The sequence below is a fragment of the Pan troglodytes genome, chromosome 3 (genome assembly GCF_028858775.2).
Source record: "Pan troglodytes isolate AG18354 chromosome 3, NHGRI_mPanTro3-v2.0_pri, whole genome shotgun sequence".
NCBI lineage: Eukaryota > Metazoa > Chordata > Mammalia > Primates > Hominidae > Pan > Pan troglodytes.
The window spans coordinates 8,419,888-8,441,175 of record NC_072401.2 but is presented as its reverse complement, the minus strand read 5'-3'; the positions used below and the strand labels follow the sequence as shown (position 1 = coordinate 8,441,175).

Sequence of the window (21,288 nt, the reverse complement as noted above, 5' to 3'; positions counted from 1 at the left end):
TAAGCCTGCATCCCAGGCCAGCTGACCCCACCACCCGCGCTGTCCCCCGGGAATCTGAAGCTGACACTTCCCTCAGGCTGGATTTGGGCCAGATTCCAGCAGTGTGAACCTCTCCCTTGTCGGATCATGAAGAGACGCTTGTGCATTTTTCTCTTTGTTGCCAATAGATGAGAACATAAGCGTCTTGAAGATGCACGGCCCCCACCCCTGTGAGCTCTGACTGAGCCTCAGATGTGGACTGGGTGCATCACCCGTGTGGCAGCCTACAGGGGCCCCCATGGCCTGGGCCATGTGTGGCCGAGAGAGGCACCATTTGAAATTCAGTCCACAATTCTAATCCTCGTTCTGCACTGGGAGGCTTCGATTCCAGCCCAGAAAGCCTTCACCTGCTGTACCCTCCCCACCATCTTTATTAAATAACGGATGAGGTGGTTTCTACAATGACTCCACAGGCAAAAGGCACGTGGGACAAGCCTGCTGTGGATTCAACCAGAGTGAGAAAGGCCACGGTGGCCTCCAGCGGCTGCAGACTGAGCCCACAGGGACCCTCACTGGGCTGTGCCTCGTCCAGTTTGCAAAACCGGAGGCAGGCCCAGGGTGGTGCTGAGTTATTTTTCATGCCATTCATCTCCTTTCCCATGCCTGCTTCCCAGGCCAACCCCTCTCCCTCATCCCCAGACAGCTGACACCCACCGCCCTTGGTCTGTTTGGAACCCCTGGCCTGGAAAGACCTGTGGCCCCAGCATGACCCAGGTTCCTCCTTTGCGCTGTTCTGTCACAGTTCCATCCGTGGGCAGGGACCCTAGGCGAGGATGGGTGGCCAGATCGGTGGTTTCCGGGATGTGGGGTTCTGGGAACGCTTAGGGGCAGGTTGGAACTGGGTGGGGAAATGGCCTCCTCTGTCTGAGATGCAGTCACTCGATTTTTACCAGGGAGATGAGGAGACCTTCCAGGCTCAGAGCTCAATCAGCGCTGGCATTTAGCAATTGGGTAAATATACGTGAGTGAGTACGTCTGTGCGTGAATACGCTTAGCCCTCAAATGAAGGGGGGCAGGTGTTTTCTGGGCCTGTGCCACATCCCTCGGCCCACCTGTGGTTTCGACTGCAACCAGGTGGGCCATGCCCCATCACCTGCAGGCTGCCCAGCCCTGGCATCTGCAGCACCCCTGGCTCTGTGCCTCAGAAACTCACTCAGCCTATACGCCAGGCAGACCAGAAGAGGGGGCTGGGAGTTCCGCCTTGGAGCAGCTCTTGCACTCAGGGGACAGGCGGTGGGGGGCCAGTGCCGCGGCCTCCCTTCCTTCCACGGGATGAGCTGGGACATGCTACGCAGGGTTTCCTGGACGGCCCCAGTGAGTTCCCTCTCCCACATGGGGAGCAGCTCAACAACACACCTGCCACCAGCTTTCATCTTTCCCACTCCTCGCTCTGGCCTGGTGCCTGGGGCCCCCGAAATAGACCATCGCACCCACAGCCTGGTCTCAAGGCCGGCTTCATGGGAACCCAGACCAAGACAGGGGGAGCTGGCGTTAGACTGCTGTGGAAATAAAGGAAGACGTGAGGACAAGTGGAGGCAACTTTCTCAGAGCCGCTGTGGCAAGGGAGTTGCCCACACGGGCAGGCAAGTGGTTGGGAAGCCTCTGAGGGGAAAGGATGGCTCCTGGTGAGCCCCCATGGAGGCTGTCAGCCTCGGGGGACTGGAGGCGGCTCCCAGAAGGGGGGCGTCCCGTGTGATTGGTTAGGGATGTATTTGGCTTTCTCCAAATGATCCTAACTGGAAAGCAGGGGCACGAGTTAGGACGGCTGTCAGTTGTGAGTCAAGTCCTGGCCATGTGGGACCGAGTTATTGTTTAACCTCCTGGTTGTCGAGGGAGAGTAGTCGCCTCCCTGCGAGTCTGCCATGCAGCTGGCTTCCCGGCTGGGTACTGTGGCCGGACTTGACTCCTGGGCCGGCAGCTGCAGGTGTTGTCTGAGCTCTGCCTTTCTCTGGGCCCGGCCATTGTCTGTGTGTTCAGTCTGTCAATGAGATCGTTCGGGGTGAACTTGGCATGAGCAGAAGGCATGGGGCGCAGCCCTAGCCGAGTGAAAGCCCGCCCTGGGCTGCTGCACTGGGGTGGTCCTTGCTGTTGGTGGCTCTCGCTCCCAAACAAGGAGTGGCTGGCAGAAGGCAGAGGGGAGGGGCTTGGTGCCTCAGCCCCTGCGTCCCCCACCTATCTGACAGGTTGACCACTGCATTATCTTCCCTGGCTTCTGTAACAAGTGACCACAAACTGAATACAACACAAGTTTATTAGCTTCCAGTTCCAGAGGTCACGGTGCCCACCAGGTCTTGCTGGGCTAAAATCAAGGTGTGAGAAGGGCTGGTTTCTTCTGAGGACTCTGGAGGAGAATCCTTTCCTTGCCTTTTCTAGTTCCCAAGGCTCCCACATTCCTTGGCTTGTGGCCCCTTCCTCTGCCTTCAAAGCCAGCAATGTGTCATCTCCCTGACCTTCTTCCACAGTCACGCCTCCCTCTGGCCACAGCCGCATAATGATCTGATTTTAAGGCCCCCGTGATGATGTTGGGCTCAGCTAGACAATCAGATCATATCCCATCGAAGCCCTTAACTTAGTCACACCTGCAAGCCCCTCTGGCCATGTCAGAAAGCATATGCACAGGTTCCGGGGATTAGAAAGGGGACATCTTGGGAGCATTGTTCTGCCGACTGCAGCACTAGCCACAGAACTTCCTGCCCACCGCCTGTGCCTGCCCTGGGGTCTGAGCCTTCAGTCCCCACGCTGATTCACTCTCACAGGCCAGCACTTGCCTCCACTTGTCCGGGCAGCTGGGTCCTGCCCGGGTCCTGTGTGGCTGGCTCTGTGCCTGGCAGAGCTCCACATCCAGATCCTGCACCTCCATCTACCAACTCCTCCTCAAGCTTCAAAGCGATGCCAGCTCGGCCACCTGGTGGTCACTGTTGCTCACCTGGCCATCCCTAATGCCCACTGGGAGCCCCTCAAAGGGCAGACCTGAGGCTTCTGGGCCGTGGCCCTCTGTCCTGGGCGCTGGTCTCTGCAGATGCTTTGGGAAGATGGGGATGAGGAATGTGTCCCCCTGCCCGGTCCCCGGGAGCCCCACAGTCAGGCCCTGTGACCATCCATCCTGACCTGTCCATCCATCCACTCCTTAAATGTCCTGTACTGTGGTGGCTTTAAGGGAGATTTAAGGGGACCGCAGCAATATTCAGCTCCATGTCCCAGGACCCAGAGGAAATTTGAAGTGAGCTCCCCTGAGGACCGTGGCTGCTGTACTGGCAGAAGAGAGGATGTTGGTCCCTGCTGCTGAGGGTTACTGAGCTCACAGAGGGGTGCCTTGTCCCTGAGACCCCTGAGGGTAAGGTCGTGCCGGGTTAAGGCAGCAGTGGTTGGGCCATCTTCCAGGTGGGGAGGTGATGGCCTCATTGCCGCAGTTGTGCATGTGGATGAGAAGCACGGGCCCCTCCCTGCATGGGGCTACTGTAGACAGGAGCCCACACTGGGGCTTGACCAGATGACCTTCTCCCTCTGGCCCCTAACCCCTGCATAATCTGACTCCTGTGGGTCCCCAGGCAAAAGGAGACAACAGACCGACCCCGATGCCCTGTGCGGCTCGTGCTGGTGGGTGCGGGGCCCGCTGGGAGGGTCAGCTCTGCGTCCTCACACCCCTGCTTTGCTCACCTTTGTGCCTCACACATCCACCCTTGAATGCTGCTCTTCTCTCTTTCCCAACAGTGTCGCAGCCCCAGGCTGCTCCCAGCCCGCTGGAGAAGTCGCCCAGCACGGCGATCCTGTGCAACACATGTGGAAATGTGTGCAAGGGCGAGGTGCTGCGGGTGCAGGACAAGTACTTCCACATCAAGTGCTTCGTCTGTAAAGGTGAGTGTCCCCCAGTCCCCTGCAGTGTGGCCCCTGAAACGGGCCTCCCAGCGGCGATCCTGGGCCCGCAAAGCCTCCTGGGAAGCTCTGCCTGGGCCTGGGATACTGGAGAACACTCCAGATACAGAATCTTCAGAGGAGAGTGGAATCTTTTCAACATAGCCTTGTCACTTGTGGATGTGATGGAGAAATCGCCAGATTGGGGAGGGTCAGGGGATGAGGGTCCAGGTCCCTAGGGGTGTCCTCGTGTGGCTGCACCCAGCCTCAGAGAATTCTGGTCCTGCGGCCAGAGGAAGGTGGGCCACCTGAGCACTGTAGCCACACAGGTAAATAAACGGTCATGGTCAGCCGCATGAACTCAGTAGTGGGGGACACGCGGGACCTTTGCTGGATCCCAGGCACGCAGGGACCCCCACCCGAAGTAGCACTGTGAACACTACCATTACTCCAGACTAAAATCACTTCAATTTCTCTATGACTATAAAACAATAATGTAAATAATCTACTAAATTCCAATCATCCTGAAAAGATGAGAAAAAAGGAAAACAAAAAAAAATCACGTGAGGCCCCACCAACCGGGCCCCGCCAACGGAGATGGCCCATGCCGAGTCTCCCTCCAGCCTGTTCCTCCTTCCTATACAAAGATAACGCATGTGCCGTTGCTAATTTTCTAAAAATAGATTAAAAATAGCACTGGAGGAAGGGATGTGCAAATCAAACCAATTTGATGGATGTCGACCCGAGGAGTTTGCAGTTTTAAAGGAATCACATTAAGGACACTGCAAATCCCTGCTGCGGTGTGCGGCCCCGTGCCTGCCTGCCTTCTGCGGGTTCGGTATGACGGCCCCCTGGGCCATTTGGAGATTCACACTCGCTTAACCATAACGACCCTCGATGAACCCTAGTGCGCTGACGGTTTGCTTTTTTCTGGGCAAACAAAACTAGGAAATGTGCCACAAGCCGATAATTGAGCATGATGATTTTCATCAGGCGTTGCACGGCCCCCATCCAATGGCTGCGGGCTGCATTCATCCGCTCCACAAAGGCTCTAGGAGGCCCTGCTGTGCGCCAGGCTCTTGAATGTTCTAAAGACCAGGAAGGCGCAGGCTTTAGCATGGACACATTCGCTGTCTGCTGAGGGAGATAATGTTAGGTAAGGTGTGCAATACGATTTGAAAAGGTGGCTTTTTATAGTAAAAACCAAGTATATGTGTGTAGGGGGGGATGCCCACAGGGAAGGATTTCGAAGACTCCAGAAAGGACTTCGCAGAGGAGGTGGCGTGCTGGCTAGAACCTCGAGAGTAGAAATCTGCCTGGCAGAAGCGTGGCTGCTCCAGACGGAAGGGAATCCTCCCGACGCCAGCAGCCCAGGGATACATGTGACTGTGTTTCAGAAAGAGGGCCATTGAGGTCTGGAAGCGCGAGGAGCTTGCCCAGGGTTTGCATTCCAGGCGTGTCTGCAGCCCTGGGCCAGGGTCTTCCCTCCTGGGTTTCTGTGGAGGCGCCTTGAGGGTCTCCTGGGTGTGAGTGGGAGCAGGAGGGGAGCAGGTGCTGTCTCCAGTGCTGCCCATCAGAGTGCAGACATTGTCCACTAGTCCGGTTCACGTCTGCAGGCGCAGTCTAAAGACTGTGTGTAGAGTCCTGTTGCTTGAAAAGGAAGCTTGAAAACCAATGGTGTAGAGTCTTCTGCTGCTAAAAGGGGACCATCTGAGAACCGACCCTGGTGCCGCTGGCCCTGGAGGAGGTCAGAGTCCACAGCGCGGCACTTGGAGCCCTGCAGGGGGTCGGTGACTTAGGGAAGACGCTGAGCTCAGCCAGCTCTCCACTGGCCCTGGGACCCCAAGGGGGCTGCACCATTTCTGGCAGGAGTGGGAGTGCCCTGAACCCCTTGGGCTGAGGCAGACCCCAGCCCCGACCTTCAGAGATGCTGAGACTCTGTCCAAGGACGTGGGTGACTATCAGGGACATCACTGGGGGCACTTGATGCCCCAAGAATCACCTGGATCCAGGGATTCCCTGTACATCCACAGCCTGGCTCAGCCCTCAGTGAATTCTCCCCATAGCACCCTGGCATCCCAGGTACCCCAATACCACTGCCCTGACAAAGGCAGCGTGAAGCCCAGTCCTCATGGGGGGACCCAGGGACACCCCCAGGATGGCAGTTCTGGGGGCTACTTTGGAAGAACAATGAAGTGAACAGCACGCTCTCCGGCACACGCGAGGAAGGATTTGTTTTCTGGGAGTGAGTGCACGAGCTGTGGGTGTGAGTGTGGCCGGCCTCCATCCTCCCACATTTCCAAAAACAAGCAGGTGGTCCACCTGCCTTCCTGAGCCTCGGGATCCCCCGCCCAGGCTGCAAAGCAAAGGGGGCGTGTCAGCGCCAGGGAGCGATTGCCTGGGAGAAGGGGTGGCCTCCACCCTGGCCTTTCTCTCCCTGCAGCTAGTGGATTTCATGCTTTTCATTAGGGCTTTCCAGGGCATCGTGGGATTTAGCTGGTGCAATTTTTTCAGCTCTCCGTAAAGATACATTTGCCACATTTCTGGAAAGCAAAATCCATTAGATGCCTCTTTTTAAAAGCCTATTTTCAAAGACAAAGGGGAAGCTTGCACTTTATTTGAAAGGATTTCCATAAGCACAGACCTTGGGCGTGCAGCAAAATGCATCAGACCCGAGTCAAGTTCATCACCTCCTGTGACCCAGCGGACTCATAGCTGGTGGAAACTGCCCCGGCTCCCCCTCCTCTGTCACGTGGGCAGGCCATTTCAGCCTCCTTCGGTGGATGTGGGAATAACCATAACCTCTTCCTCGCCAGCGACAGGTGATGGGATGAGACAGTGTCAATGGCAGGCTGACCCAGGGCTGGGGACTTACACTCCATCACCCAAGATGATTAGTGACCATGGACTCCAGCAATAGCAGGGGTCTGAGGGCAGGCCCAGTGCCAAGATCCACGACATACCCACCCACAGCCAGTTAGAGTCTCACTCTGTGCCAGGCACCTGTGCCAGGCCTGTTGGCCCTGCAGATGTGGCAGCCAGGGCAGTGACCACCCCTTCTCCTGGGAAAGCTCTGCCTTCAGTGGGTGGCCTCTGTGCTGGAGAATGGCACGGAGTAACTACGATTTCCTGCAAGCTTTCAAATGAGCTGCACTTGTTTAAGCATGAGGACCTTGCAGTCTTGCATTAATCTTCTCTCCAGGCTCTCATGAGAGTGCAGCTTATGAAGCTTTGGGATGAATAAAAAGAAGACCCAACTCATAAATATCCAACATGGATATTTGTCATCTTAACACGAAGTCTGGAGGTAGCCCCATACCCCTACCCCAGGGCTGGCTAATTAAACAACTCACCAGGGTCATGGTGGATGCCCAAATGTTCCCTCTCCCACACTGCACCCTGTGCGTGTCAGCAGTGCCTCTCCTCATGGTCTCAGATGGCTGCTGTTGCTCCAACATCACGTTCTCACTGCATGGCATGCAGCCTGGAGATGTGCACAGGCAAAGCCTGTCTCCTCGCATAACCCTCCCTCTCATTAGGGAGGAGAACCCTTTCCTGAAGTCCCCATAGACTCCCCATATGACTCATTGGCCAGAACTCGGTCACACGTTCACCCCCACTGGCAAAGAGGAACGGGGGGCTCGTGGCTGACTTAGCCCAATCATGGCCATCCTCAGGTGGGCACATTACCAGTTGAGCCAAAGCAGGATCTGTTAGCAGGGAAGACAATTCAAGAGCTCCTACTGTGTTGGGTTCCCACTACCCAGGCACTTACTTGTGCCTCAGTTTACCTGGGAAAATCTGTGAAATCATATGATTATCCTCTTGTCCTTGGCTGCCCCAGGCTTGGGCATTCGAATTCCACCTCTGCCACCCACAGCTCATGTGGATCTTAGGCAGGTGTCTCAACCCAGTTTTTCTAAGTAAAAGTCATTCAGTAACTATTTATTGAGCACCTACTATGTGCCAGGCACTGTTCAGGGTATTTGGGAGATAGCCATGAACAAGACAGACATCTTGTTATGGGGATAGGGACCAGTTCTAATGCAAGGAGACAGATAATAAACATGATAAAGAATAAATAAGCAAATTTCATCATGTGCTAGAAAGTGAGCCCTGCTAGGGAAGGAAAGATGCAAACTGGGTGGTCAGGGTGGGCCTCACGGAGGAGGTGACCTTTGGGCAAAGCCTGGTGGAAGGAGGTGAGGAAGTTAGTGAGGGAAGAGCATTCCCACCAGAGGGAACAGCCAGTGCAGAGACCCGGAAGCAGGCAGGCTTGGGAAACAGCAGGAGGCCCATGTGGCTGAAGCAGAATGACCAAGGGGATTAGGGAGATAGAGCCTCTACATCCCTGCAAAGACCGTGGCTTTGACACCAGCAAGGAAACACAGAGGAGGGTCCTGCTCCATCCTTGTAGGTTTCCATGGATCTCTGGGTGCTTGCTTGTGCAGGGAGGCCAGGGTGGGAGTCGGGAGGAGGCTAGAGGCAGGTGCAGGCACCTAGGCTGGAGCCAATGGCGGCTGGGATGAGGGGTGTGAAGGTGTCTCATTCTGGATGTCTTTGAGATCCAGCTGGCTCTGTCCTTACTCTACAAATGGGAATACATGCAGAACATAAATACATCAAACGCACAGCACAGAATGCCTGGAAAAACAAATCTGGTTTACTTGGCCTTCAAAGGGTGGCTGAGCTCTGTGCTTTGGGAATATGTTTTAACTGTGATCTGTTGTTAACGCAATGATGAAAAGATGAGGCCACACCCATGTGTGCCCTCGGGAGAGCGGGCATTTTCTGGTCCTATTGGAAGTGGAACTGAGCAAGTCCACAATGTTAGCAAGAGCCAAGAAAACAGGCAGGGAGGGAAGGACGTGTGTCTGGGAGGAGAGCCCGTGAGCTGCGCATGTAAGGCAGGTGGAGTTGTCCCTGAGGATGCATCCATCTGGGACTATAAATAGCCGCCTGTTCTAGGCGGTCTGGGAGGAATGAAGGAATGGTGCAAGATGCCTGCACACGTGCTTCCTGGGCGTTCCAGGCGTTTATGAGAAACAGCCCTGGGCCTCCAGCATCAAAGGGAAGCTCTAGACAGGTGGGCCTTGGCCCTGGCCCAGGGCACTCCTTGTTCCGCATAGCCTAAGCCGCACAGGGCACGAGTGTCAAGATCACATGGCAGAGTTGTGAAAGTCCCGGCAGGAGGAATCTCAGATGACGTCTGCCTCATCCCCCTGTTATTCACAGAAGGGGATCCTGAGCCGGGCTGGGCCAAGACTCGGAGCCGCGATGCCCGGCCAGCCCTGGAGCCCTCGCCCAGGTTAAGGCTCACTCAGGCCCCTGGGGTTCTCTGTTTTCTTGTGTTTTGATGTGAATTGGCATCTCTGTCTTCCACTCACCAATATAGAAAAATAGCAGCGGGTGGACAGCACCTTGGGTGGTCCCTGTTCCCATCTGGGTGTATATTCCTCCCAGCTTTCCCCTGGTCTGAGTCTCTTTAAAATGTGAAGGCATGCCGTATACCTGATTCGTTCGCTTCAATTTAGTGTGTGGGCACTTTCCTCACCATGCAGATTCCTCACATTCATGTCAGTATCCTCCCAAATTCCTTCCAATGCATGCCCCACAGTAAATGTAGTCGTCACTCTTGCACTGTTGGATGTCAACATCATTTCCAGGCAGACACTGGGCTAATCAGCTTGTTAGACCTCATCTCATTGATTTCTTTTCTTTTTTTTTTTTTTTCCTGAGATGGAGTTTCATTCTTGTTGCCCAGGCTGGAGTGCAGTGGCGCGATCTTGGCCCATCGCAACCTCCGCCTTCCGGGTTCAAGTGATTATCCTGCCGCAGCCTCCCGAGTAGCTGGGATTATAGGCATGCACCACCACACCCAGCTAGTTTTGCATTTTTAGTAGAGTCGAGGTTTCTCCATGTTGGTCAGGCTAGTCTCGAACTCCTGACCTCAGGTGATCCGCCCCCCCTCAGCCTCCCAAAGTGCTGGTATTTCAGTTGTGAGCCACCGCACCCTGCCTTCATCTCACTGATTTCTTACAGCCACCATGCAAGATCAGTATTGCTAACTCTATTTTACACATGAGGACTCTGAGGTTCAGAGAGGGTAAGTAACTTGGTCAAGGTCACACAGCTGGGAAGTGGAAGAAGCAAGGACTCAAGCCCAGGCTGCCTGACTCTAAAGCCCAGGCATCTATTTACAACATTTTACTGTACCCATAATGCAGGGAACATTGTTGCAACTGAATTTCTGTGACAGTCGTGGTCATTTCCTTGGGACAATCCCAGGAGAGGGACTGCTGGGTCAAAGGGCGGGAAAAGTTTTCACATTCCTTAGAGTCAGTGCCAAATGATATTCCAGAAAGTGATGTTGATTCATCTTTTCCCCCCAGCCGCCACCCTCTCCTGCCTGTTTCTCATAAATGAACACAGCGTGTGCCCAAAGGATGGTGCTCCCATCACCCCCACCTGCCCTGCCTCCCGCCAGTGTCTGTGCTAGTTTGATAAATTGCAAAATGCAATATAAGAACAATGTGTTGTCTCCATAAGGATTTCTAAAATGACCAGGGAACTTGAACATTTTATTTTTAGCAGACAGAGGTCTGGGGTTTTTGTTGTTGCTGTTTTGTTTTTTGTTTTGAGATGGAGTCTCACTCTGTCACCCAGGCTGGAGTGCAGTGGCGCGATCTCGGATCACTGCAAGCTCCGCCTCCCAGGTTCATGCCATCCTCCTGCCTCAGCCTCCCGAGTAGCCAGGACTACAGGCACCCGCCACCACGCCCGGATAATTTTTTGTATTTTTAGTAGAGACGGGGTTTCACCATGTTAGCCAGGATGGTCTCGATCTCCTGACCTCGTGATCTGCCTGCCTCAGCCTCCCAAAGTGTTGGGATTACGGACGTGAGCCACCGTGCCCAGTCAGAGGTCTGGGTTTTAACCACCTTGTGGTGACCTTGGCATACTCAGGACAGCTAGAATCTGACCAGCAACCTCCCAGATAATGGCTGGGGCTGGACGTGCTCACTTGCCTGGTGCTCCCAGGAGTGGACTCACAGCACTGGAGTGGGGCACCAGAACCACTGCCACATGTTTCTCCTTCAAGGAACAGCTCACGCCGTCACGTCTTTAAGAAGAATAGAGAAATACAGAAATGCCAGAGCCATGAGTGCTGTGAGCCCAGTCACCATCCAGCTACTGTCTTGGGGCAGGTGGCGCTGACATCAGAATACTATAATGCTCCAAAGTGAGGCCCCCATGTCTCTGCTTCTCCCCAGTTGGGATGTATTTGCTTGGTCTACGCTATGGTGCAAGATCGGACAAAGCATTTTCATCCTCAGCCCAGGTTTCCTTCTGGATTTTCATGAGCCAGAGCATGGAGTGCAGAGCAAGGGCACCCTGGCCCAGGGCTGAGGCCCACCTGTCTGGAGCTTCCCTTTGATGCTGGGAGTCCTTGGCTGTTTCTCATAAACGCCCCGGAACGCCCAGGAGGAGCGAGTGCAGGCATCTTACACCATGCCCTCATCCCTCCCAGACCATCTAGACGGGATTTCGTTCTGGGTTTTCATTTTTACCTCGAGACAGAATTCAGAATCAGCATCTCTGGCCTTGGGCCTCTTAGGAGCAGCCATTAGAGCAGCAGCCAGGGCCTCGACACTGAGCCAGGCAGGACTCAGGTCTCACATCGCACTGGCTCACGGGATGCTCATCTGTGCTGCCGTGTACCCCTCTGAAGTAGGTTCTGTGTGCTAGATGAGGACAAGGAGGCCCAGAGAGGTTAAGGAACTTGCCCAGGGACACACAGCACACTACGCGGATAGAGCTGGGATTCGAATCCCGGCAACTCCGGCATCTGGAATCTAAGCTGCTCGGTTGACGTCTCACATATCAGAAGAGCTAACATCTCTTTGGAGAAATGGAGACAAGTAAACCCTGGAATGCAGGCGTTCCAGCCACTCTGGTGCTTCCAGCCAGTTTGTTCCCAGAGCTCTTTGGGGGTTTTGTAGGCAAATGTTGAGGGTCTTGCTTTGGCCTCGATATCCCACTGGATGCCCTCAAAGAAATGATGTAACAGTTAACTTTAAAGGTGCCCATATTCACAATGTGCAGAAACGACGTCCTTTGCAAGCAATTAACATTGTGATGAAAACTTTTAGATGTCAGGTTTAAAATGTATGAGGGCTACATGGTTTCTCAAAGCCCTTCCTTGGTGGCTGCGAGCTGCATTGACCCGGCAGGCAGGACCCAGGACTGACCAGGCCAGAGGGGCTGGGGCTGCAGGGGGTTCCTCTGTGACTCTAGCAGGGAGGGCCTGGGCCAGCTGGGTCAGGGGAGGCTGTGGGCTGCTCCCTCTGAAACCATGCATGGCCTCCACGTGGCCTGGGCACTGGAGGGGAAGCTTATGGGAGGAATGCGATCGGGTCTCAGGACATGGACTGGGGTCCTCTGAGCTGGTGGTGACCAGCAAGTTGTCCTGAGGGCGAGTGTTCCCTTCCCTACCTGGCAGAGATCCCTCAGCCCTCCATGGAGCTCCAGGGCTTCAGCTTCCTGGGCCGGGTGTGTGTTGGGAAAAGAGACAAAGTGCTTCCCTTTCAGGAGTCCACAGGCTCTCTCCTCCTGCAGGTCTGGCCTTGTTCACACTGTGGGGAGACAGGCGTCGAGGGCCATGAGGGCATGGAGACCCAGAGGAGTCGGGGAGGGGGTGGGAAGCCTAGAGGTGGGCTGGAGGCACCGACCACAAGGACCTGGTCTGTCCTCCTGGGAACCTTCGGCCCCCAGCACAGAGTCTAGCATACAGTAGGTGATCAGGCGTTAGCCCCTTCCTGATCTGTATGCCCAGTGCTGGAAACAGCCCACTGGAGGACAGCAGGGGCTCAGGGACCATCCCTGGCAGGGTCACAGAGGCTGGGGGCACTCTAGCGAGGGTGGGAGGCTGGGCAGCCCCTCAAGAGAGCCTGGCTCTTGTCCCGGTCAGTGCCCTTTCCCAAGCTTCTGTAAGGAAAGTCCACTCACCACCAGGCCAGGGGCCAGAGCTGGAGTCTGTCCCAGGAGCCCGGCCCGCCGAGAGTTGAGCAAGCCACCCCAAGTGTGTGCCGAGGCCTCAGTGACTGTGTCAGGTGGTGGTGTGTGTGTGGAGGGGGGTGCACCTCGGGCCTGGGGGACGTGGAGATGGTCCCCTCTGCTGCTAACGCCACCTCGCCCGTCCTCCCCCAGCATGTGGCTGCGACCTGGCCGAGGGCGGCTTCTTCGTGCGGCAGGGCGAGTACATCTGCACGCTGGACTATCAGAGGCTCTACGGCACCCGCTGCTTCAGCTGCGACCAGTTCATTGAGGGTGAGGTGGTGTCGGCGCTGGGCAAGACCTACCACCCCGACTGCTTCGTGTGTGCCGTCTGCCGGTGAGTAAGTGGGCACCTGGCGTCTGCTTCCCCTGCCTCTCTGGGCCTTTTCTCCTTCCCTCCCTCCCTTCCCTTCTTCCTCCTGCTCCCTCCCGTGACCCGCCCTCTGCATCCTGCAGCGAGGCTGTCCCAGGCCCCACAGTCTGCACCCTTCTGTCTTGGTGCATACAGAGGCCTCCTCACAGGGAGCTCCGTGAGGGCAGGGGTGGGCTGCCCCGCTTTGGGTCTGGTGCATGGCACAGAGCAAGCATGCAGCAAGTGCTGGCTGCGGAGACTGGGTCCTCATCCCGGCAGCAGGACTGCACCGGCCCCCCTCCGCCTGCACCTCTTGGGGCTGAGCAGGAGCCTTCCTACGTGGTCCCTGCCTCCCCCTTCCCTCCCCAGCCCCTGACTCGTTCCTCCCAGAGGAAATGTTCTGTTTCTAGAAAACAAAGAATAAAAACATGAAAAACAGTTTGTTTTCTGTTCTGTACTCCCTGTCTCACCACACCCTGTTTGCAGGGGACATTTTCAATGTTGTTTCCAAAGCAGTTCCCTGTGGTTACAGCGTGTGCCGGAGACAGAAATGGAACCTTTGTCAGAGGATGCTAAGGACAGGAGGTGACGATGACAAGGAGTATGTCTAGGGAGAGTCGCTCTGTGTCATCGTAGCATGACCTGGGTCAGACCTCTCTCTCCCAGGGATTATCTGAGTGTTTGATTTTTGTGTATGTGGCTTAGAGATGAGGGTTGACATCTCACAGTTGGTTTGAAAGATCGCCTCTGGTTAATCCATTATTTTAAAAAATAATAACAGACAGCCCTGGTCGCATTGGAGTCACTGGAGCTGGACTTGTCCAGCCACCATCAACAACTAGGAAACTGGACAAAATGTATGAAACAACCATTTCCAGACTCTGGAGCTCAGAACTAAGAGAAAGGAACAAGTTAAGCGAGGCGAGGCCTGTGATTGCCCCAGCTTCCTTCCTGGAGGCAGTTTCCGGAAGGATAGCGTGGGGTTGGGGGAGAGACCCAAGGAGATCGTGGCATCGTCCTGAGGCAGGAGACAGTGACTAGAAAGGCAGGCACAGCTGGAACATGTTGGGCAGAATACCAGAGGGGCAGGGGCACCACACAGCAAGAGCGCCGATCTGCACAGGTACCTTGGAGTCTTTGACCAAATATGAAGCCCTGTAGTCGTAGAGGAATTTCACACAGTGGGGCAGAGAATGACCAGGTTGCTGCAAGCGAAACAATTCCTGGATTTGGGAAACATCTGAGTCCTGTCCAGGGCGGAGATTCCTCGTCGAACCCCAGGGCATGCAGTGTGGACACCAAAAGGTCGCGTCTCATCCAGAAGACAAAACAGCCCTAGATTGAAGGCTACAGTGAACCTGCTCTACCAAAGCACAAAACGAGCCTCAGGAAGATCATGCTGGCTGGGCACGGAGGCTCACATCTGTAATCCAGCACCTCGGGAGGCCAAGGTAGGAGGATCGCTTGAGGCCAGGAATTGGAGACCAGCTTGGGAAACATAAAGAGACCCCATCTCTATTTTTTAATTAATTATTTTTTTAAAAAGATCATGCTGATCTGCAAATAAACTGTCTGCCAGAGCAAAGCCCAACACTTTTCACAAGAAGATTTTTAAAAATCCAGCATTCAACAATGTAAAATTTATAAGTGTTCAGCGTCCAAGCAAAACTTGCTGGTGATGGCTGGGCACAGCAGCTCATGCCTATAATCCCTCCACTTTGGGAGGCCAAGGTGCAAGGATCACTTGAGGCTGGGAGTTCAAGATCAGCCTGTGTGACATAGCAAGACCCTGTCTCTATAAAAAATTTAAAAATTAGTCTGGCATGGTGGTGCATGCCTGTAGTCCCAGCTATGTGAGAGGCTGAGATGGGAGGATTGCTTGGGCCCAGGATTTTGAGGCTGCAGTGAGCTGTGATTGCACCACTGCTCTCCAGCCTGGGTAACAGAGCAAGACCCTGTAGAAAGAAAAGGAAAGAGAAAGAAAGAGAGAGACAGAAAGAAAGAAAGAAAGAGAAAGAAAGAAAGAAGGAAGGAAGGAAGGAAAGAAGGAAGGAAAGAAGTGGGAGAGAGAGAGAAAGAAAGAAAAAGGAAAAGAAAAAGAAAGAAAGGGAGGGAAGGAGGGAGGGAAAGGAAGGGAAAGGAAGGGAGGAAAGGAAGAAAGGGAGGGAGGGAGGGAAGAGAGGGAGGGAGGAAAGGAATTACTAGTTGTATTAGGTTGTTGCAAAAGTAATTGTGGGTTTTGTCATTAAAAGTAATAGTAAAAATCAGCAACCTAATAAAAGGAAACTAGAAAATGTGACCCAAACCCAGAAGAAAAGTCAGTAGCAATAAGGGAGGAGACTGCCCCTCATATTGTCTTATGCCCAATTTCTGCCTCCAAAGAAAGAAGAAGTAAAACCTAAAAGGCAGAAATGAAATACACAGGCAGACAGCCCGGCACCATGCCCTGGGCCTGGTACTTAAAGATCGACCCCTGACCTAATCAGTTATGTTATCTGTAGATTCCAGACACTGTATAGAAAAGCACTGTGAAAATCCCTGTCCTGTTCTGTTCCTGTCTGATTACCAGTGCATGCAGCCCCCAGTCACGTACACCCTGCTTGCTCAATCGATCACGACCCTTTCATGCAGACCCCCTTAGAGTTGTGAGCCCTTAAAAGGGACAGGAATTGCTCACTTGGAGAGCTCAGTTGTTGGAGACGTGAGTCTTGCCGAAGCTCCTGGCTGAATAAAGCCCTTCCTTCTTTAACTCGGTGTTTGAGGAGTTTTGTCTGTGGCTTGTCCTGCTGCAGCAATAGGCCCAGAAATGACAGGAACGGTGAAATGAGCAAATAATGACTTTAAAATAGCTACTGTAAATATGTTTAAGTATTTTAAGGAAATATGAACATAACAGGAGAGTTATGGAAGATATAAAAAGAAACCACTGGTACTTGTAGAAATGAAAAATACAATGGCCGAAATGGAAAATCTCCTGAAAGGAATTAGCAGTAGATTGGGTATTTTGGAAGAAAATATCAGTAAACTTGAAGACACAGCATTAGAAAGAATTCAAACTTAAGCAGAGAGACAAAAAAACTGAAAAACACAAAAAGCACCTCAGGGATCTGTGGATGTAGATCTATTTCTCTATCTAGGTGGATAAGGGAGACCAAAAAGTGTTTAAGGAAGTAATTGCTGGACATTTTGCAAATTTGGTGAAAACTATAAACACATGGATCCAAGAATTTCAATGAACTTCAAGCAGAATAAACACATCAGAATCTACCAAATCTATCCTAATCAAATTGCTGAAAACCAGTGCTAAAAAGAAATCTTAAAAGCAGCCAGATGAAAAAAAATTATTTACAGAGGAACAAATGTATGACTCCAGACTTCTCATCAGAAACTATGTATGCTAGAAGACAATAGAACAACATTTCTTAAATGCTGAGAAAAATATCTATCAAATAATTCTAGACTAAGCACAAAAAACTTCCAAAAATGAAGGCAAGACTGCTAAAGGGTATGGGATTTCTTTTGTGGGTGATAAGATTGTTCTAAAATTGATTATGGTGATAGTTGCACAACTCTGAATATGCTAAAAGCTGCTGGATTGTACATTACATTGTATGTGAATAAAGTGTCAAAACTGTTACTGAGAAACGAAGGCACCATAAAGACTTTTTTAGACACGCAAAGCTAAGAGAATTTGTTGCCAGCCAATCTGCACCAAAATAAACTTACAGGAAGTTTTGTGGGCTGAAGGAAACGCAAAATGAGAAACTGCAAAAGCAAGCCATCAGCTGGCAGAGAGTGCCATGTTAGATATGAGTTCAAGGGTGCACCCTCACACCTGTGTCTGATGAAGTGCTACTCTACAAAATATTATTTACAAAATATTGATTATTCACAACTCAATAATAAGAAGACCAAAAATACTGTTAAAAATGGGCAAAAGAGACTGGGTGCGGTGGCTCATGCCTGTAATCCCAGCACTTTGTGAGGCTGAGCTGGGTAGACCAGCCTGGCCAACGTGGTGAAACCCTGTCTCTACTAAAAATACAAAAATGAGCCAGGCGTGGTGGTGGGCACCTGTAATCCCAGCTACTTGGAAGGCCGAGGCAGGAGAATCGCTTGAACCCAGGAAGTGGAGGTTGCAGTGAGCTGAGATCACGCCACTGCACTCCAGCCTGGGTGACAGAGGGAGACTCCATCTCAAAAAAACTTTTTAAAAAATGGGCAAAAGAGTTTAATAGAGACGACTATAAACCAAAAAGAGATTGAGGCAGGGCTCAATCAACAGAGGTTTATTTAGCCAAGGTTGAGGATGTGCCTGGGGTCAAACGCAAGCCACAGGAGCACTTGTGAGCTGTGCTTTTTCCAAAGGGGGTTTGGGACACTTCAGTGTTTAAGGGGGAAAGAGCAAGAAGGCGAGAAAAAAGGGGAGGAGGAGGAGGACCATGAGGCAGATAGCTACAGTCTTTATAGTTACATCTCATATGCTAATCAGAGCCTCAGTAAATCTATGTTTTACATGTGAAAAGAGGGAGTCCAGGAAACAGTTAAGACTAACCCTCTGTAAATCTACATTTTACATTTGTCATACGCCATTCTGTTTTACATTTTACATGTGACATGGGGTTGTGAAACTTCAGTTCTCTGGAAACAAAAGGAAAGCAGTTTTTGCATGATTCCGTTCCCAGCTTAACTTTCCTTTTGGCATAGTGAGTTTGGGGTCCTGAGATTCTATTGTCTTTCACACTTCACTAAAGAACATATACAAATGGGCCAGGTGTGGTGACTCACGCCTGTAATCCCAGCACTTTGGGAGGCTGAGGTGGGCAGATTGCTTGAGGTCAGGAGTTCGAGACCAGCCCGGCTAACATGGTGAAACCCCATCTCTACTAAAAATATAAAAATTAGCCAGGTGTAGTGGCAGGCACCTGTAATCTCAGCTACTCAGGAGGCTGAGGCAGGAGGATCACTTGAACCCAGGAGGCAGAGGTTGCAGTGAGCCAAGATTGTGCCAGTGCACTCCAGCCTGGGTGACAGAGCAAGACTCTGTCTCAAAAAATATATATATATTATATTATATATTATAATATATATAAAAATATGTATTCTATATTATAATATGTATTATATATATAATATACATTATATATTATAACAATATATTATATATAATATATTATGTTATATATTATAATATATATTGTATATATAATATATTGTATATATAATATATTATATATAATATATATTACATAATATATAATATATTAATTATATAATAATTAATATATAAAAGCATAATAAGTATATAATATTAATATATAATACATATTAATATAATATAATATATTATATATTACATAATTCTATTATGTATATTATATAATATATAATTATATAAATAATTTTATATATAATATATAATTATATAATATATAATTATATATATAATTTTATATATAATATATAATTATATAATATATAATTATATATATAATTTTATATATAATATATAATTATATATAAAATTATATATATAATTATATATGTTATATATAATTATATATAATTTTATATATAATATATAATTATATATGTTATATATAATATAATTTTATATATAATATATAATTATATATAATTTTATATATAATATATAATTATATATAATTTTATATATAGTATATAATTATATATAATTTTATATATAGTATATAATATTTTATATTTTATTCAAAATATATAAAATATAAAATATTATATATTATATATAATTATATATAATTATATATTATATATAAAATTATATATAATTATATATTATATATAATATATAATATATAATTATATATAATTTTATATATAATATATAATTAATTATATATATTATATATATACACACAAATGACCAACAGCATACATGAAACAGTGTTTACCATCATTAGTCACAGGGGTATGCAAATGAAAACTACAAAGAAATGCCATTACGCCTCCATGAGAACGACTAAAACTGAAAAGATGGACCATGGCAAGTGCTGGTGAGGATGTGAAGCCAGAGGAGTGTCCCTCCAGTGCTGTTGTGAATGCAGAATGGCACAGCGGCCATGGAAACCAGCTTGGCAGTTTCTGATAAAGTTAAACACACACTTAGCATATGATCAGAAAATCCATCTTCTGTATTCACCCAAAAGGAAAGCTTGTGTCCGTGGAGAGGCTGGTTGGCAACCGTGCTTAACAGCTTTATTTGTAACAGTCCCAAACTGGAAAGAGCCCAGAAGCCCCCAGCAGTTGCATGGAATGGCTGTTGTGGTTTATCCATGGGATGGACACTGCTCCGTCCTCAAAGGAACAAAGGATCGATATTGGCAATAGCATGAGTGGACCTCAAAAACGCGAGGCTGACAAAACACCAAAGACTATGTGCTCTGTGATCCCGCAAAAAAAAAAAAAAAAGACAAATCTAATGCACGGTGACAGTGGCAATCACAGTGTCTGGGGCCATGGTGACAATGATGATCACGGTGCCTGGGGCCAGAGGTCGTGAGCAGCATGATTGTAGACAGCCACAGGGGGCTTTTTGCAGTGGAAAGAATGTTCCATATCATGACTGTGGTGGTGGCAGTTATATGGGTGTGTACATTTGTCACAAGGTACCTCAAGAAAGTTGAGGAAATACAATCATAGCTGCCATTGAGTCAGCCCCTCCCAGGTCCAGGCAATAAGCCAGAGCTTCCTAGGCAGGATGTCCTGTGGGCGAATGAATGTATGAATACAAACCTGGAATGCAGGCATTCTCAGTCCTACTTTATAGGTGGGAAGTGTTTCAGAGAGGCTGAGTAGCTTGTTCCAGGTTAAACAGCCAGAGATTCGCCCCAAGCACATCCGGGGATGGGGAGGGGCTCCCACTCTGTCTCAAGATCCCCCATGACAGGGAGGGTGCAAGACATGGAGACCCAGGTGGCAGCAGACCATAGCATTCACACGGTGGCAACACGGGCATGGGAGAGCCGTGCAGGCTCCTGGGCAGTGGATGGGGGGAGAGGGCCCTGGGTTCAGCTCAGCCTGTATTTGTCCTGGATCCCCAGAAGGTACTGGCCCAGTGGGAACCCAGGAACACACCTGCTGCATGGACCGAGGGTACTGGATGCCAGCCCCACAGGTGGGTGCTCTGGCAGGACTTCAGCAGGGGAAGGCACGGTGGTCTCCAGCTTCAGGGAGCTCCATCTGGCAGACCCTGGTGGGAGGCCAGGCAGGGACTTGGCAGGAGAGAGTAGACCAAGCGTGGCCCCCTAGGAGAGCTTCAGTCCTTCACTTATTCACCCATTCATTCATTCAACAACGAATCCATTGTCTCCTCCCTGAAGAAGACAGACAGAACCCAACAAAGGTGTTTGAGCAGGGGCTTTTTTTTTTTTTTTTTTTGATATGAATCTCACTCTTTCGCCCAGCCTGGAGTGCAGTGGTGCAATTTCGGCTCACTGCAACCTCCACCTCCCAGTTCAAGCGATTGTCCTGCCTCACCCTCTCAAGTAGCTGGGATTACAAGTGCACACCACCATGCATGGCTAATTTTTGTGTTTTTAGTAGAGACGAGGTTTCACCACACTGGCCAGGCTGGTCTCAAACTCCTGACCTCAAGTGATCCTCCCACCTCAGCCTCCCAAAGTGCTGGGATTACAAGTGTGAGCCACTGCACCTGGCCACACAGGGGATTTAAGGGGCACCCGTGGTCTGACACTTCCACGGGCTTCTGCCTGAAAAGCACCTGGTTCTCTGGCCAGGCTCAGATGGGGAAGGAAAGTGGCCCGGTGGCTGCTGGGAGCTTGATGGCAGCAGGTGTTGAGGGCAGACATGGCAGCATTCTCAGGCTGTGCTTCTGGCCCTGTCTGCAGGTGGCCTGGCCTTAGCTTGCTAGATGCAGCTACTTGAGCCATCCCTCAGTCTCCAAAGACATCCCCGGACTGCAGGAGGATGGGCCGGCTCTCTGCGGT

At 50.7% G+C, this 21,288-nt stretch overlaps 1 protein-coding gene across 19 annotated transcripts in view; it reads left to right on the top strand.

Moving 5' to 3' along the window:
• The window catches only part of ABLIM2 (actin binding LIM protein family member 2), a 193,398-nt gene that overhangs the window by 48,495 nt on the left and 123,615 nt on the right, over nt 1-21,288 (top strand). For all 19 annotated transcript variants that reach the window (XR_010156438.1, XR_010156426.1, XR_010156436.1 and 16 more), the window contains exons 2-3: nt 3,751-3,894; nt 13,102-13,285. Coding sequence is in view for 2 of the 19 variants with exons in the window: in XM_003310247.6 (XP_003310295.1) it covers nt 3,751-3,894; nt 13,102-13,285 (328 nt within the window). In the remaining 17 variants the exon portion in view is untranslated. The remainder of the gene's footprint in view (nt 1-3,750; nt 3,895-13,101; nt 13,286-21,288) is intronic.